Below are 17,023 nucleotides of genomic sequence, written 5' to 3' on the forward strand. Positions count from 1 at the left end.
AGTTACTGGTTGAACAAGACACAGCATTTGGTTTAGCTACTCTGGAGTTAAATTTGTGCTAATCAGCTGGCAGGATGCTATCTTTTAGATGCCAGAAGACCCCCAGAGAGAGCCTTGACTTAAACACTGGCATGTGGAGCAAATAGCTTTAGCAGCTTCAGCCAGTCCCCCAAGAAGGTCTCAGTAACTCTGAGACTTCTGTAAGACTTATTTAAATTGGCCATTGGACTGAAGTTACAGAGAAGCACAACTAACAGATGGAAAGTGGGATCGCATAAATCTTGTTTTAGGGAACCAACCTAAAATTCAGAGCTGTTACACAAAGACTGTCCATACGCTTTAATACTCAGAAGCTTGTTTAAATGTAAAATGCTGCATGAGCAACAATGTAAACAAATATACTTTTTTTATACTCTTTTCTCAGAACATTGATTGCTGTTATTAAGCAGTTGCAAGCATAATGTAAGCATGTTTTCATGCAGTGCATGCACAGAAACAGTGGAGCATTAAAATACGTAAAGAAATACCGTACTTATAAAAATGGATTGTAGGGATCAGTAATAAAGAGACTGCAAAAATCACATGTGCATATGTAACTAGAAAACCTGTTTTCACAATTATATCTTCTGCATTTTATCTCATAGCAAAAAATCACTTTACAAGAGAGCAGCCCAGTGGCTCAACAGCCACTGGGTAATGTAAATGTAACCTCAATGTAATGTAAACATTGAGGTTTAAATGTAAACCTTAATGTAATGGAAGTTTAAAGGCCCTTTACCTCCCCTTCTTTCACACCCTTTTTATTCTGCATTTCTGCACTGTCCATCCTAGTAAGAAAATAACAAAACTAACCTGTTTGATTTTATGAATTTCCAGGCTTGTTCATTACAATTTGAACTAAAAACAGCAGCAGAAATTTCATACGCCACTGATGCTGAAAACAAATTCAGGAATATTGGGATAAATTGACAAAAGTCAGGATATCACTTCACTGTGTCCTCACTTCACCCGCGATGCAATGACAGCCTCAGCAGACCATAAGGAATTACTGCGCCTGATGTGCTTACAGTTTCTGGCAGTTACAGAACTTTCCATATTGTAGAATTTTGTGTCACAAGGACTGTGTTGGTGGTGAAAACATGTCAGTGGTTATGCAATAAGTATTATTTTATCTTATTGTAACATTTTGACTAGAATACCTCAGTGGTTAACTTGTTACAAGGGACATCTGTCATTAAGAGACTATCACCAGTAGTCACTGTACTTAATTATACATGTCAAAAATATGAAAGAGAAATCAGGCTGTATCTTTTAATCTTCCCAATCCTCCCATTGATTTCTACTTAGCCACCTAAACAATACATTTTTCAGTTATGTAGTGTTTGCAGACTGTTACTGCTGAAAAGAAGCTAATTTGCCAGCACAGTTTTCTATAAAATGCTTCTGAACAATGAGTGACTATAGCCAAAATTCATATCAGCCAAGCTAAACAGTCCACTCCCTCTCAAAACATATCCAAAAACTAGGAGAAAAACTGAGGGAACAGGAAAAGAAGAGTCCTCAACTGTCATTTTGAAAGAAGGGTTGACCAAATGTTCAGAAACGCAGATTAAGCTGCACAGATAAAACTGCCTCTTTGTTTTTTTTTTTTTTTCTTCCTTTCCCCAGTCCATTCTTCTTATTAAGGGTCTGTCATGAAGTTGAAATCCGCACGATGAATGTTGATGAATTGCTTTAGTCAAGTTTTATTCCTTTCCACCCGTCTTCCGTTTTACCTATCCAGCTTTCTTGCTACACAAGTCCTGTACATCTACAGCATAGCCCCCTGGGCCCCCTCGCCCTTTCAAGCAGTGGCTCTCCTCCTTCCACCAGCACCTCTATGATGGTAGAGCTCAAGACTGCTTCATGCTGCCATACAGAATTAATCTCCCAGATTTTCTCCATTTGTAACTGTACTGGGATTGTAGGAGAATGCCAAAAGACACTAATTCATCACAATTTTTAAGAAGTGATTGGAAAAGATATATTAAGACCTAAAGAATTAAGCATTTAACTATGTTAATAATATTAGAAGATGCAAAAGGCAGGTACAGTTACAAGTGTAATAGCTGATTTCCACTATCCTGAACATCTATGCCAAAAACAGTTCTGCGTAGCTGTAGACAACAGTTGTATACCTTCCTACATCACGACATGCCTATATCTGATGAATTAGTCCCCTCTGTCCCCCAAACATAGGTGTGGATTTAGATCCTGAGTGAAGAGCAGTTGTCCATGGGTGTACAGAAGGGAAGTTAGCAATAATCACTCCGCTTTCCACTTGGAGATCCCCAAATAATCCAGAGAAAGGAACAATTCAGAGTTGTTTTCCATCAGGAAGAGAGATGCAGCACAGCTGTTACACAAGGCACTGTCCCTGAGCTTTGTTGGAATAACTCTGAAAAGTGACCATCATGCCTCTGGTATACTTCTTCACTGCAACCATATTCAAATCTCTCATATAGCAAGTTTTTGATCCAAGCATTTGGCTAAAGTTTGTTTTTACTATTACAGAAATATGTTATTTCTACTATTTTAAATCTCCATCCTCTGTTTCCTATGGCACAAAAAGGAAAACCATGCACACCCAATTACAATTTTTAAAACATATTTGTTGTCCATTTATAATTTATTTCAGAAGCACTGCTGGTGCTGGGATACCTGCTGGTATCATTCCCTGGCACTAGGGACACACACCTGGGAAGATGCTGCCAAACCAACACTTGTGACAGCTGTACAACCCAACCCAAAGCAGAAATATCAGAGCATAACACTTGTGCCTGTCCAGAGAATGTACTTCAAAGTACTGCCAGCAGAGAGTCCCATTGCTCTCAAATTGAGGAGAAAACAATCGTTTAGCGCAATCCTAAGAGCACAGGACAAACAGCAAGCTACTTCATTTCAGCTATGGTTAACAGGGTTACAGGCAGAAGCGCTCGCAGCAGCAGCCAGGCTTTCACTTCTGCTCAACTCCAGTAGTTGTAGTTTTTCAGAAAGACAGCAATTTAGTACCTGTTTAAAAAGAAAAAAGAAAAAAAAAAAAAAAAAAAAAGCTCAAAAGTATAATTTGGACTTCCACTGTATGGCAGGCACATTTTTAAACACTATTTATTGGCTAGATGAGAGCAAAGTGAAACAATTTAATTGCAATTAAGTTAATTTGTTAGCCAGCCTGTACACTTCATATTAAAATTAAAGCTCTCCCCAGCATCTGGCCTGCACTCCTTCAGCATATGCTTACCCCCAGCATAACGTGCTTAGCTTGAGGAGCCATCAGGCGTCTGTCGAGCATGTCAGGCTTGCTCCAAGTGGGCCAGCCCTTCCAGCAGCAGCAACACTTCCTCCAGGAGCGAAATCTCCAAAACAGAGCAACAAACTGGCAAAAACTCCAGCAAATCAGCCTGCATTAACCAACATTTGAGTTTCTTCTCCTCCTAAGGCCTGGTTTAAAATGCCAACCTTTTGCCTATACAAAGTGATACTCTTTGTTGGAGATTTCTCTCAGCTGTTGATCTGATTCAGTTCCTATGTTAGGTTACAGCTCAGCAGAGAACCCGTCACCAGCAATTAACAAGTAGGAGTGGGAGGGCTCTGTGCTCCCAGCAACGTCTGACGCTTTAGGAAAGAAGCCTGCACACTTGCTGGAGTAATACAACGTTTTATTAATCTCAGATGCATGCCTTGCAGCGCACATGGACTCCTGTTAACGTCCAACAACTAGCTATGCAGTAATAAACAACTCACGGAGAAGTGTCTGAATGTGAAAAACAGATAATCAGATTTATTTATGTTTGTGGATATGGATTTTCTTTTTACTTTTTTTCTCCCCTTTCTGAACAGAGATTTTAGGCACTAGTATGTCAGGTTGGAAATCTCAAGTCAGGTGGGAAATCTCCCAAATAAAAGGAAAATTAAGCTTGACTACAATTAAGCAGATGATACATTCTAATGAACCTCAACTATGGTTGCTTATAAAAGCTACCATTCCAAAAAATAAAAATAAAATAAAATAAAATAAAATAAAATAAAATAAAATAAAATAAAATAAAATAAAATAAAATAAAATAAAATAAAATAAAAAATTACCACATCCATATTCTAGTACTTCCATGCATTAGCTGGTCCACTCAGAGTGTCAGGAAAACTCCCATGCATGCCATTATTGGCCCTTAATGCGTTTAAGAGTTTGCAGGATTAGGGTCAACCAGCTTAAATTAAGAGTATAGGGTAAATGTAAATAAGAAGAAAGAAGAATAAATGTCTGTATTTATTCAGAGGCTTCCAAAGGTGTAGCAAAGAGGAATAAGGTACAGGGAGCAACAGGTATGAACAAAGAACTGCAGGGAGCCAGCTTTCTGCCCCTGCTACCACCGAGACAATAAATGACAAGGCAGCGACTCCTGAGAGTAGCAGAAGCACAACCATTTTGGAGGGCTCCAGCTGCTCAGTGAGCCAGGCAATCTCTTCTGATTGTACTTGGAGACAGACTTTTAGTATGTGAAGCAAAGTCTCATCAAGTCAAAACTGGTCTGTGAGAGCTGAAAACATTTTGCATTTCCAAAGGCCAAACCCGTAATACTGACTTTGTAAGGAGACTCTATAAAGTCTAAGGTAGTTGGAGAGGGACACCTACTTCTCTCACTACAAGAATCAAAGCATATATATATAGGTAGATAGATAGATATAGATGTAGATATAGATATAGATAAGATATAGATATATAGAGAGATAAGGACTTCAGAATGATTTCCATTTATATTAATTGGTTTCTACATATATTTTTATACAGTCACTTCTAAGGTGTACCAAGGTCAATATAAAGTTATCCTCTTTACTTTCCCCCAACAAAAATCACTGTAGATGTGATTTATTTTTTTATTTATTATTTACAACAGCTGCATACCACATTATTAAAAATTCGAACTCACTGAAGCTAGATCTGGTTTTTAGTTTATACACGATTACTCATTTGTTGTTTTTTGGAAGGTAGAGTCTGGGAATGCAGGATTGTTAAAATCTTACCACAGTTTCAGATGCCAATATTCATCTTAGATGTTGAGATGGCAAATTAAATTAAAACAGTAGAATTAAATCAGCAGAGACCTATCATATATATATGATAGCCAAAGATTTATTTCTCATGAAATAGATACTTCTATTTACGTGAAATTGATTCAGGAAAACATAACAAATACGCAGAAGATCAACAAATGCTTGTATAATTTAATTTGACTTCCAGGAGGCACTTCTAGGCTGCATTATTAAACTGGAAATGTTGAAACCACTACTGTTTTTCAGAGGAACCAAACAGAAAACTCCAAGCTTCAATTTTAGAAGGCTGTGAGAAGTATAGCAATTTCTGATGCAATACTATATTAATAAAGTTATAAAGTTTTTTTTTGTTTGTTTGTTTTTTAAGTACAATTACTGAGCTAGCTTTTTGGCAAAATCAACATCCTTAAAGAGTTTAAACACATGCTGTGGGACACAAATACTTTGGGGCAAATCAGAACTGTTCTGAATACACAATCATAGTCCCAGCTGGAATATCACATTTAGTACAGGGCAGCCCTGATTCCAGAGGCGTACTTTCTGTCCTTCAGCAGATTTTACAGAACACCAAAACCAAGCTTTCAAGACCAGGCTGTAATTATGGCAAATTTCAGCATCATTTCACAATACTGAAACATATGAACTTTGTACTAGAAAACACAGTAAAAAGATAACTTAAACTGTAGACAAAGTAACAAAGAAATTCCCTGGTACTGATCATAAAGTTTCAAAATCTCCCTAATCTCCCTAAATCTTCTAGACACAGAATAGGAAATACTTAAAAAAAAAAAAAAAAAAAAAAAAAAACTTCTGAGCAACAGATTGTAACAAAACTAGAGAGGAAAAATGCCAGCTGACTTCTGCCCTTTCTTGCCGAAGAGGGTGAATTGTCACCTGGGAAGTACCAGGTCTATTAAAAGCTGTGTGCTGTGCATTTCCTGACAAATTAATTAAAGTGCCTTAGAACAAAAGTGAGTGATCCTCAGTCACTTACAGAAAAATGTAAGGTCTTTATTAATAGAATAGGGACACAATTCATCCAATGACTACTATTTTCCTTTATTCTTTAATCCTGTATGGCACTCATGGAGAAGAGAAGTAGCTTTAACAATAAATATAAATATTGTCTATTTACACAGTGTTTTCATCAGAACTTTCTATCAATTTTAAATACAACCTTATGAAATTTTACTATATGTTTGGATTATAGACCAAACAAGTCAGTAGAAGCACTGAAAGCCTAAATACTCAGTCTAAAAGAAACTCATTAGTGGATGTCTGTTTTTATTTTATTGTACTATTTTTATTTTACTTCTTTAATTGATAAAATGATGTATTTGGACTCTTTCTGCCCCAAGCTGAAAATGAATACCTATCTAAAAAAATCCTTGTTGACAAACCAGATAACGAGTTGCTAGAGATCACAATAGGCAATATCTCAGAAGTAATAAAACTTTAGAAATATGAGTAATTTTTCTCATCATCAACTGATCTATATGTAGACATGTGGGCACTCTTAGCATATGGCAAACAAATTAAGAGAATTTATTGTAATACTGCCTCATAAAGGATTATGTTATCTGGCATTTGCTGATGGAAAAATACATGACTAGATAAAGCCTGGTAACTTGTCAATCCATATGTCTAAATCTGATATAAACATGGATTCTTCTGTTTCTCCTTTTCTTCCAATTTTAAAAACAGAAATTGTAAGTTTTACCAAAGTATATACAAAAAAAAAAAAAAAAAAAAAAGCTTTAAGAAACAGACAGTTGTACTTAACATCTAAATGAAGCATGTTTATATTAAAGGTAAGTCATGTCACATTTCCCCCGCTAAAGTATAAATTTAACTCCAGCCACAGTGAATAAAGGCACACTGTCCATGTACACATTTTGATTTTACATTTACAATAGCTATGGACAATGTCAGCTCACTGAAATCTCCTTTGATGTTAATTCTCCCAAAAACATTCTTATTGGCATGATATGAAGCTCACGAGGCGCTCTTTGCTTGGCTTTAGATTAGGCCCTTACATAACTGTAACATCTGGGGCCCTTTTCTACTTTGCAAGTTCAAACAGACACAATTTCTGCATGTATAAATTCATTTCTGTTTAACAGAAGCATGTGTTTCAGAAAAGTAGAGCTGATACACAATTCAGTTCAACTGAACATATAGTACATATTCTCCCAAAAAATAATGAAATAAATAATGCAATCTTCTATATCTTTAATGTATTCCAGTGTATTTTTTATTTCTGTGCTCAACAAGTTCATGTCCATCTCTGAACAGGGGATAAAAAACACAGCAGATCATTATTGCTGCTTCTGGAACTACTGGGAGGGAAAAGGTCCAAGGTCAGTACCCTTCTCCTACATTATTCCCTGTACTGTACAAATTCTAGACTAATTTGTGTTTTTGCTCAGCGGCTGCCTAATGCTAAGGTATAAAAGCTAAACTACCATAGCATAGCCCACGTTATGCAGTTGTGAATATGTGAATATAAGTTGGAAGGGATTGCTATAAATCAGTGAAAATTCTTCATAAAATAGACAGTTCAGCTAAATGTAATGAAGAAGCATGGTGAACTGTTATAATCTTTCTTATTAATCATACTTTTCCCCGAAGTAAAGAGCAATTATAATTTCTTGTTAAGTTGCTACTTTTTTTTTTTTTTTTTTCCTACCAGCAATAAAAATATCACAAAAGGATATCTATATGAATCGTGGTAACTAGGTAACTACACAAACAATAAAATATTAGCAAGATTACCACTAGGTCCTTCTGAAGAATTCAGTATTCCTATTGCAGAAAAGTATTGTTGATTTAGTCTCTCTGAGTAGTTAGATATGCCAGAACTACTATCTAGTAACTGGTTACTAACACTGGTTACTGTGAATCAGAGAACAGTCTTCAGATTACGTCCTCTGAGAGTTTCTTGAGAAAAAGAGTACAATTCATTAAAGTGACTAAAGATAAATTATTTCTAAATTATTTTTATTTTTTTTTTATCAATGCAATAAGAGTGGATTATTCACACTCCTATCTATTTCCTTCTATTTCAGGTATTTCACATTCTCTGTTGAAGAAACATTTATCATGAAATGCTACAGCCCACAGATATCTGAGATTATCTTTCTATACCAATAGGAGTTATAGCTAATTCATCTGGCAGTTCAGAATATTCATTGATCCTTCTCAGACATTGCTCCAATAGCAGAGTCTCCACGTATCAATCTAAAAGACTGTGACTTTGCAGTTCACAGCTCAACATTACTTATCCGGATTAGGAAAGCAATTACTTGCCAATTAAGACATACAAATAGGATCAAGAAAACAGAAAGTAACACAGAAAACAACAACAACAACAAATAACATTCCTTTTAATAATAATAAACAGTCTAATGTTTTTTTGTTGTTGTTTTCATTTTAAAGTGGGAAAAGAATGACAAAAAACATTCACACCAAGGTTAAGCTAAAATATATTATACACAGAGCTAACTTTGAAAGAAGATTAGTGAGACTGCAAAATAAAGCAATTAACCATTCGGTCAGCTTTAACTGAATTCTCTTTTCCTCACCTACCTAATCATATTTTGATTTCCGGACAACTCCTAAACTTTTCAGTGCAGAGAATGTTTACTGAACTGCTACTTTATATATATATATATATTTTTTTTTTTCTCTCTTTGTTCTCCTCAGTGTTTGGGCCCCAGGCCTCTTTTATTGCTCTGAAGACTGTTAACTTGTTCTTTGAATTTTCTGAGATGCTCATCACTACCATATCTTCAAAAAGAATTTATCTTCACAATGTACCAGCACCGGAGGATGAAGGGGTAATTTTTCCCATTTTACATTTTTTCCCTATTTACTACCGCATCAGAGTAATTGATAGCTGTGAGAGACCCCCCTACAAAGGCCTGACATCTTTGTAAGACATGCACAATATGTCACTCACTTTCAATATGACCACTTCTATCCAGATTGTCAGGACTTTCCTGCAGTTTTCCCCTCTGCTGCATAGCAAGTTTTATATGGAAACAAGATCAGAAGCATCTTTCAGTTGAACAAATCGCACCTCCTCTGTCTCAGGATAGCCAAGTCCTCAAACTGACATAGGATCAAGGGAAAGTTGTTAAAGCTGGCATTTAGAGTGCTGAAATCCCTCTTTTGCACAGTTTATCACAGTCTCTGCATGAGAGGAAAGGAAAGGATTGAGGAACCAGAAATTCAGTAGGTACATAGAATACTTCTTTTGATAAGTGATTTCACAGCACTATAACAATCTTCAAAGTGTTGCAATCTTTCAAATTGTTGAAAGCTTTTTTACAGTAGAATAAAGGTGGTAATTAATGGATAAAACAGAATTTAGATGCAGATAAACTCCTCAAGGCAGAAGTGTTCTTACTGTTGCATTTTGATCAGTCCCACAGAACAGCACAGGAAAGACCTTGAGGCATCACAACCATCTGCAGTGAAAGTTCAGAAACTATATTTCTCTTGAGTAAATAACATACAAATGACAGAAATGAACCCAAAAACCAGGTGAACATGTTCTTGCAATACAAATGCATAGAGAACCACTGAGTACACATGAAATAAATCTTTAGTAGTACCTAACTTAATAGTACCACCATTCCAGTTCTGTCATATTTCATGGGGAATAAACTGTACTGTGGAAGGGCATCACTAGATGCTTGCTTTGTGCTTTTATTTCTTTGTATTTCTCCTACTGCCGACTGTTGGAAACCGCAAGGTAAGTCCTTTGTCTAACTTGGTAGAGTTTATTTTATGTCAAATGCTAAATTACATTGATGAGGGGAAAAAAAAAAAAAAAAGGAATAAAGAAAGAAGAAAAGAAGAAGCACAGAAAAGGAGTTTTCCAGCTTCCAAAGTTAGCTTAAAGGGTAATTTGAAACTTAGCTCCCAGGACGTTCAGTGGTGCTAAACTGCCCCTAAGGCTTTAGGACTGAGATGCCTCTGCAAAATCTTGAATGAATTCCAGGAAAGGAGGCTGGTGTTAAATATACTTAAAGTTTCCTTTTCATTGCTTTTATGTTTTCTTTTTTAACTCTGGTTCTGGTTTTGTGATCAAGGACTGAATTACCTGTCCCTCTGGTAAAATAAAAAGCCACAAGCCACCTTTTGTTGTATTAGAGCAATCCCTTTAGATGACTGTACACAGGAGGGCAAAAACAAACAAACTAAAAAGGACATTCAAGGAACTAGTATGCATTTCTATTAAACTACATAGGTCAATACGAATGGTAGTCATGTCAAATACCAGGTTATGGGAAGGAGTTTTCCCTGGAGCATTAAACAGTGCTTTCCACCACGAACCAAGCTGCAGAGGGACAGCCCACAACAGCAGGAGCTGCCCAGAAGGTTACATTATCTCTGCAAATAGAGACTTCAGCTGATAGTGTTATTTTATTTTCCCTCCTAATATAATTCAGTCCATTTATTTCCCATGATTACTTCCTTAATATTCTCCAAGAGCCAAGGACATAACATACCCTGCTTTAAACCTGATTTTGCCTGTAACCAGAAGTAATAGTAGACACTGCACTTCCTATTAAACATTGTTATATAGCCAATTTTGGTATTTTGTTTGAAAAGTTTCACTTTCAGTACACAACATATCTGCAGAAAGTATTATTTTTAAAAAGCAGAAGAATATGGAAAACAATCTAACCAAAAGAGTCTTATTTTTTTAAACACAGTGGAATTAGGTAATGCATCTCAGAGTAGCTATAGAGTAAACCAAGAAAATTACACAGCAAAAAAAGCTGGTGCTCTGTAAATTATCAAGCACAACATGACTTACAAGTGATTGCTAAAATGTAATCTCTACCATGCAAATGCCTGTCATTTATAGAAGGGCAAAAACAGTCGCACTTTCTCAATGAACATGAGGGGACCTCCAAGGGCTAGAGGAAGACCAGGACTTTTCTCCTGGCTCCTTCAGCTCCTGATCCACTCCTTGCAGTCAGCAGCACACTTACAAGGCCCCAGAAGATAAATCAGTGACTACAGTATAGGACACTACTTCTGGCTCCTTGTGCTGGAAACCAATAAATCCAATGTGCCTGAACCATTCTCTCAAACCAAAGCCAACTGGCTTGGAGTTGCAAAGTCCATGGTATTAAACTAATGCTCTTTCCCTTCAGAAGAGGATGGCTGAAGCCAAACTGCCTCACAGAAATACAACCTGGCCTGTGCTGCCTCACAGATGATGCCAAAGAGCTGTCTGGAAGACTGCAGGGTAGCCCAGGCCAACCACACACCGGGGACCACTCTGACAACTCAACAATGGTCGAGCTGTGGCAGGAACCTGTGCCTGACGCTCCTCCTCTCTCGAGGACCGAAGCAGCCTGAGTGCCAGACAGCTTCAGCAACTCCTAAAGGCAAAGCAAAGCCTCATTTATGGCCACAAATATATTTTAAGGTGCACTCAGATGATCGTTTCACCATCGATCCTAAGCCAACTGGAGTATTTTCATTTTATAACCTCACCTGTTTGTCTAGAGCTTTCCTTCCAGCTGGCACCGCACAACATCAGCCCAGACACCTGCCTTTCTGGTGAACCTCCCTGCCTTCTCCTCAGAGACTGCCCTCCATCTCTGGCAGCCAGCCTCAGGAGGCAGGGGAGGCCAGCAGCTGTGCACTGAGCACCTCACACGGCTCTCACAGCCTGGGAAACCTCCCCTCTGATTCGAGCACCGCTGCTATCCCAGTGTTTTCCTTCTGAATCTTCTTCCCTGTCCACCTTAACTCAGTTCAGTTAATTAATTCTATAAAGCTTTGGTAAAGTGTGTGGAAAGAGATTTAGAAAACCAAACTGTGCTGGACACAGCACTGATGTTTAAATGCCTGGTTAGTTTAATGCAGGTGATGGTGGTTTAAGGCCTGGGTTACCACACACATCTGCTACACTCGCAGGCATCTTACAAAAAAACAAACAAACAAAGAAACAAAAGACACAAAACAATCAAAAAAAAAAAGGAAAGAACACATTTCATTGTAATTGGTGTTATTTCCATGAACCTCTTGTGACACTGACACTTGCCAATCACTGTTTCCTTTCTCACCTTTCCACACATAGTTTAATTCCCCCTGTAAACACAGTCAATATTCAGATCACTATGTTATAATACAAATAAAGGCATACATTGCCTTTGAGTCACCTGGACAGGATTTCAAGTTTTGAGGCTCCCAGATGACCATGCTTTCTCCTGGAGGGGAAGCTGCTGGCCACCAGTGGACCTGCAAAGCAGGTAACTGCACCCCTCAACACAGGGCTGCTCTGAGTCTGCAATTTGCTGAGAGAACAGGCTTTTTGTTGTTTAATTTTATTTTATTATTCTTGGCCGATAAAAGGTTTCAGTGGTGCAGCAAATCAAACCTACTAAATCTGCGTGCATCAGCTCCAGAGCACAGTCAGAAGCAGAAAGTAATCAGAGGCGGGAATTAAGAGAATGATTTTGTGTCCCAGATCTGGTGAATGCCGCAGGATTGCTGGGCAACATTTAGACAAGAGGCTGCTAGAAAGAAGCTTCTAGAAAAAGAAAAAAACAAACAAACACAAACAACAAAAATGTAATTTCCATTTGCTATTTCTGGTACAAAACAGATATTCCAGGTTTTACTCCTGATGTAGAGGTGTACTCTCTAGAAAAGAAATGCTGTGAATTCTAAATGCAATTAAGCTACTTGTGTAAAAGAAATAAAAGAAGGGAAAGGGATTAAGGAAGAAAAGAGAATAAAGTAAAACACAAGGGTATTTAAAAGAACACATTTTCCTACAGAAGCATTTTTGAATCTGAAACAAAGGACTAAGCAAAAAGAAAAATACATAGAAAAAAAAAATATATAGATAACTAGCAGCTATCTTCTACACTTATTCTTTCTGGAGAAAATTCATAGGCTTGAGAGAGACACAGAAAAGTCTGAAAATCACATCACTCTGCATCCCTGAGCCTTTGTGAGGCTGCGGCACGCTCTGTACCCTTCTGCCCATCCAAAATCTTCTGCCTGCCTCCAAGCTGAGGCAGAAGGGGTTGGAGAGACCCCCTTTTTTCAGCTCCTGGATGGGAAAGAAATAGGGAATTCAACTTTTTGATTTCAATAGACACTGAAGACATCTTCAGTAGATGTTTGGAAATACCTACTGAGAATTTAACTAAATAAATACTTATCTAAATATTGGTTTTGAATTTTGAGTTACATTTTCTTTCATTGATAGTAGATAGAAATCAGATATGAAGCACTCGTTTGTGTTGTGTTGTTTTCCATGCACTCTGCACATGCTACTGGCAGTGCAGAAAAGCAGAAGTTCAGTTTCATGGTGTCTGACAACAGTGAGCCCTGAGTTACAACACTGAACCCCGAGTTACAGATTTTTATTTTTTTTTTTTACAGAACTGTTATTCAGTGGTAGCTTATTATTAGAATCCCAAATCTCAGTTTGGTACATCTCAAAACATTAAGTTCTCAACCACATCACCTCAAACAAATATCTGTAAGTCTTAAAATGATTTTTTTAAGAATTAGATCATTCAGATTACTTCTGATTAAAATGACAACTGCTTATTTCTAATGTCACATGTTTTCAATAGCAGCTGTTACTCAAGCTGGTTTAACAGCTCACCTTCAACTCTGGATTAATTCCTTTCTCTGTCTTCTCCCTGCTTCTATCTTCTGTCACTCACTCACATCATCCTCTTCTCTCTCTGCATCTCTTGCTGTTCGCATTGTATTTTGAATTTTTATTTACTAATTAATTTTATTTTCCTTCCAGTAGTGTTTTACTTTTTCTTATTATTTTTCTATATTGGTACTCCACAAAAGCCAGCCAGACAAACAAAACCCTGCAAGGAAACCTCATCTCCAGATCCTACTTTCTCAAAACACCCAGGCAGTAAGAAACTAACCAAAGAGAAAGGAGAAGCACTAACTGACAGTACCAGACCTGTTCTGTTAAATACCTGAAACCTCTCCAGAGATCTTTCAGGCAACATAATTCACTTTAATATATATCTTAATCCTTGTTTTCTTATGAAATCCTGTCCACTAAAGACAGACTAGCTACTTGTGAAATTACTTCAATAGTAAATCAATTAGATAAAACCAGACAAAAAATAACTAATTTGCAATGGAGAATATAAAACATTTAAGTACTTGGAAAACTCAGGTTCATTTGGAAGCTGCTGCACCTCTAACATCTTTGTCTTACATCTGCTTTGTGGGATGTTTTTGACAGGTCCCTTCTGACGGAGGTGTTCAGAGCCATCCTCTCCCCTTGCTGACAGATTGCTGAGCTGGCAAGCCCACCCCTCAGTGAGGAAGGATGCACAAAAGAGTGACAAGAGCCAGGTATCACTTTGGGTCATGATCCATTATCTTTAAACAGAAACAGAAAGATATTCTTGCTGTTAAGAAATGTGATTTCAGTTTTTCCCCTTTGCACACGGTCAGCTTACTTAAAGAAAGCACAATGCTTCAATGCCATTCAGAAACAACAAATTTCCTGGGATCATTGATCCATCAAAGGAAATTCCTACAGAGATCAGAAAAAAATAATTTTCCATTTCAGTTGTCATTTTTACAACTTACTCCTTATCTTACTGTGTAAGCAAATTCAGGTACAATCACATTTTAAGAAATCCTTTAGAGCCAAAGTTTACTCCCTTGCACAAGCCATCCAGCCTGCTTGGTCAAGGCAGTGTACAGTGGATTGATTGCAACTCCTCAGACATCTCCTTCAGCAAAACACCTCAGATACATGCAGGCAACACACGACACACATTTGTCCTGGCACTGCTCTGTGTATGAGAGAAGTCTCCTGCCCACCCATCCCAACATGCCTCACAGTGCTTGTTTCTTCCTAAAGAGATTTAGGCAGTTTGCGTCAATCAAGGATTTAACAAGAGACATAAATGCCATCCTCTCTTAACACAAACAGCTGCCAGCACCTTCCTTGATGATCTCAGGGTGCATGGGCGGCTGGCAAAAATTATCAAAGTTAGTCATTTCTGGTGTATTTGCTACTTTTAAACATACAAACTAATCCTGTACTTTAATCATAGGACTCATTTTAAAGGTCCTCATTTTTTCCCAGTAGAAAAACTATTTAAAAATACCATAAAGATGGACATAAAATGTGAATTCTTATGAATAACAATATTAAATGTTTAGAATTAACACAGAATTACATATAGAGTACCAAAAAATAAAAATAAAAAAATAAACATAAACATAAACAGAGTAAGCATAGCTAATCATTAAATTTCTCCAACTATCTAAACAAGGAAACTGGTATAACCTAACTCATAAATTATTCTATAATTCCATGGATTATATATATCTAATGTATTTGCAGAACTATGGCTGAAAATGGTACACACATCTGGCTTTAAGTCTTTTCATATCACCTTTTTTCAGCGAAGAAATGAATAATAATTATAAAATAACTTGAAATTAGTTGTTTCAGATCACAATATCAAGACAAAATAAGCTTGTTTTTACAAGCAATAGCTTTTGTTTTTTAAATCTGGTTATGTTCAATACATACTTGCCAACCAGACAATTACAAAATTGAATTATGAATTCTTTAAAAACTGGCCCAATCATTCCCACAGCAAACTTCAGGAAATCAGCAGGAAATTAGCAGTTTGCTCTCCAAATGACCTGCCACTCATTAGCTCAGTGGCAGGGCTGGGTGCATTTCTCTTCCTCACTCCCATCCACACACCATTTGCCAACATCACGGAAGGGCGTTTCTTCAGGTAGAAATGAAATGGGTAAAATATAGTTCATATATTCTCTTATTTTTTTCATAAAATAATTTAAATGTGAGTATTTCTTCTATGTCCTAGATCCTCCTTTAAATAAGCTGTTTGGTAGCTCCCACCGAACACCATTAGCTCAGTTGCATTAATCCTTTTAGCAACACTTCCAAAAGTTGAGTTCATGATGTTAGAAGCTTATCACAGTTATAGTACCTCTTAGCACTTGAACTTCTGATCTAATTTCTTAAAAATAGCAAAGACTCCTAGATCAAAAGCACATTATTGAAAATAACAGTATTAATGCTATATAATCAGCTCCAATTTCTTCCAGCCTCTCGAAGTGCAAGGCAGTGTGCTGCATACTGTATTCTACATTTGGACTGATTCAAAAGTCAAAAAGCTGTGCCTGAGTATTTCATTCTGACACTGTTCAGTAGCAATTAGGGAGGCGTGCAAAGCCCCATGCTAACCTTCTGGAGTCAAGCTTGCCCATCTTAACTTCTCATGTTATTCTGCTCACATCTTGGGAGTCGAATCCAGAAGTCTAGCTCTGACTTTCTATTCCCTTCCTTCAACCCCAAGCAGGGATGGTTGTTATATCAGGTAGCCTATCCCAGATGCTGAACAACTATTTTTCATTCTGTGTCTTCCTTAGGAGCCTTCTTGCTTTTCTGCAAAATCTCTGTAAAAGCATCCTATTATGCTGTAAGGATGTTTTCAAAAACCTTCAAAAATCCAAGTTCTGCTCACAGGATATTATTGAAGCATTTCTTAGACAAAGTCAAAATCAAACACATTTCTCTGGAAAGCAGGGTTCTAAACATACACTAGATTTCTGTAAACTAAACTGTAACTGTGACTTAGTAAAACAATTCTGTGAGCACATCATCTGATTATCTTCCCTTCCCTTCCCTTCCCTTCCCTTCCCTTCCCTTCCCTTCCCTTCCCTTCCCTTCCCTTCCCTTCCCTTCCCTTCCCTTCCCTTCCCTTCCCTTCCCTTCCCTTCCCTTCCCTTCCCTTCCCTTCCCTTCCCTGATACCACTCCTAACAGGTAAAAATAATGTCCCAAACATACCACACAGATCAAAAATAACAAAGCAATTGGTAGCACAGTTCTTGTCTTCACTTATGCTCACACA

The 17,023-nt window shown here is 37.3% G+C and overlaps 1 protein-coding gene across 5 annotated transcripts in view; it reads right to left on the minus strand.

The window, feature by feature from the left end:
- The window catches only part of CACNB2 (calcium voltage-gated channel auxiliary subunit beta 2), a 246,102-nt gene that overhangs the window by 117,551 nt on the left and 111,528 nt on the right, over nucleotides 1-17,023 (minus strand). The window contains exon 1 of one of the 5 annotated variants that reach the window (XM_082753058.1): nucleotides 3,281-3,346. The exons of the other annotated variants lie outside the window; for them this stretch is intronic. Coding sequence (XP_082609184.1) covers nucleotides 3,281-3,331 — 51 coding nt within the window. The 5' untranslated portion in view covers nucleotides 3,332-3,346. Of the gene's footprint in view, nucleotides 1-3,280; nucleotides 3,347-17,023 lie in introns of those variants that run through there. 5 annotated transcript variants of the gene reach the window in all.

This window comes from Aythya marila (assembly GCF_965140915.1).
Source record: "Aythya marila genome assembly, chromosome: 2".
Classification (NCBI taxonomy): Eukaryota; Metazoa; Chordata; class Aves; order Anseriformes; family Anatidae; genus Aythya; species Aythya marila.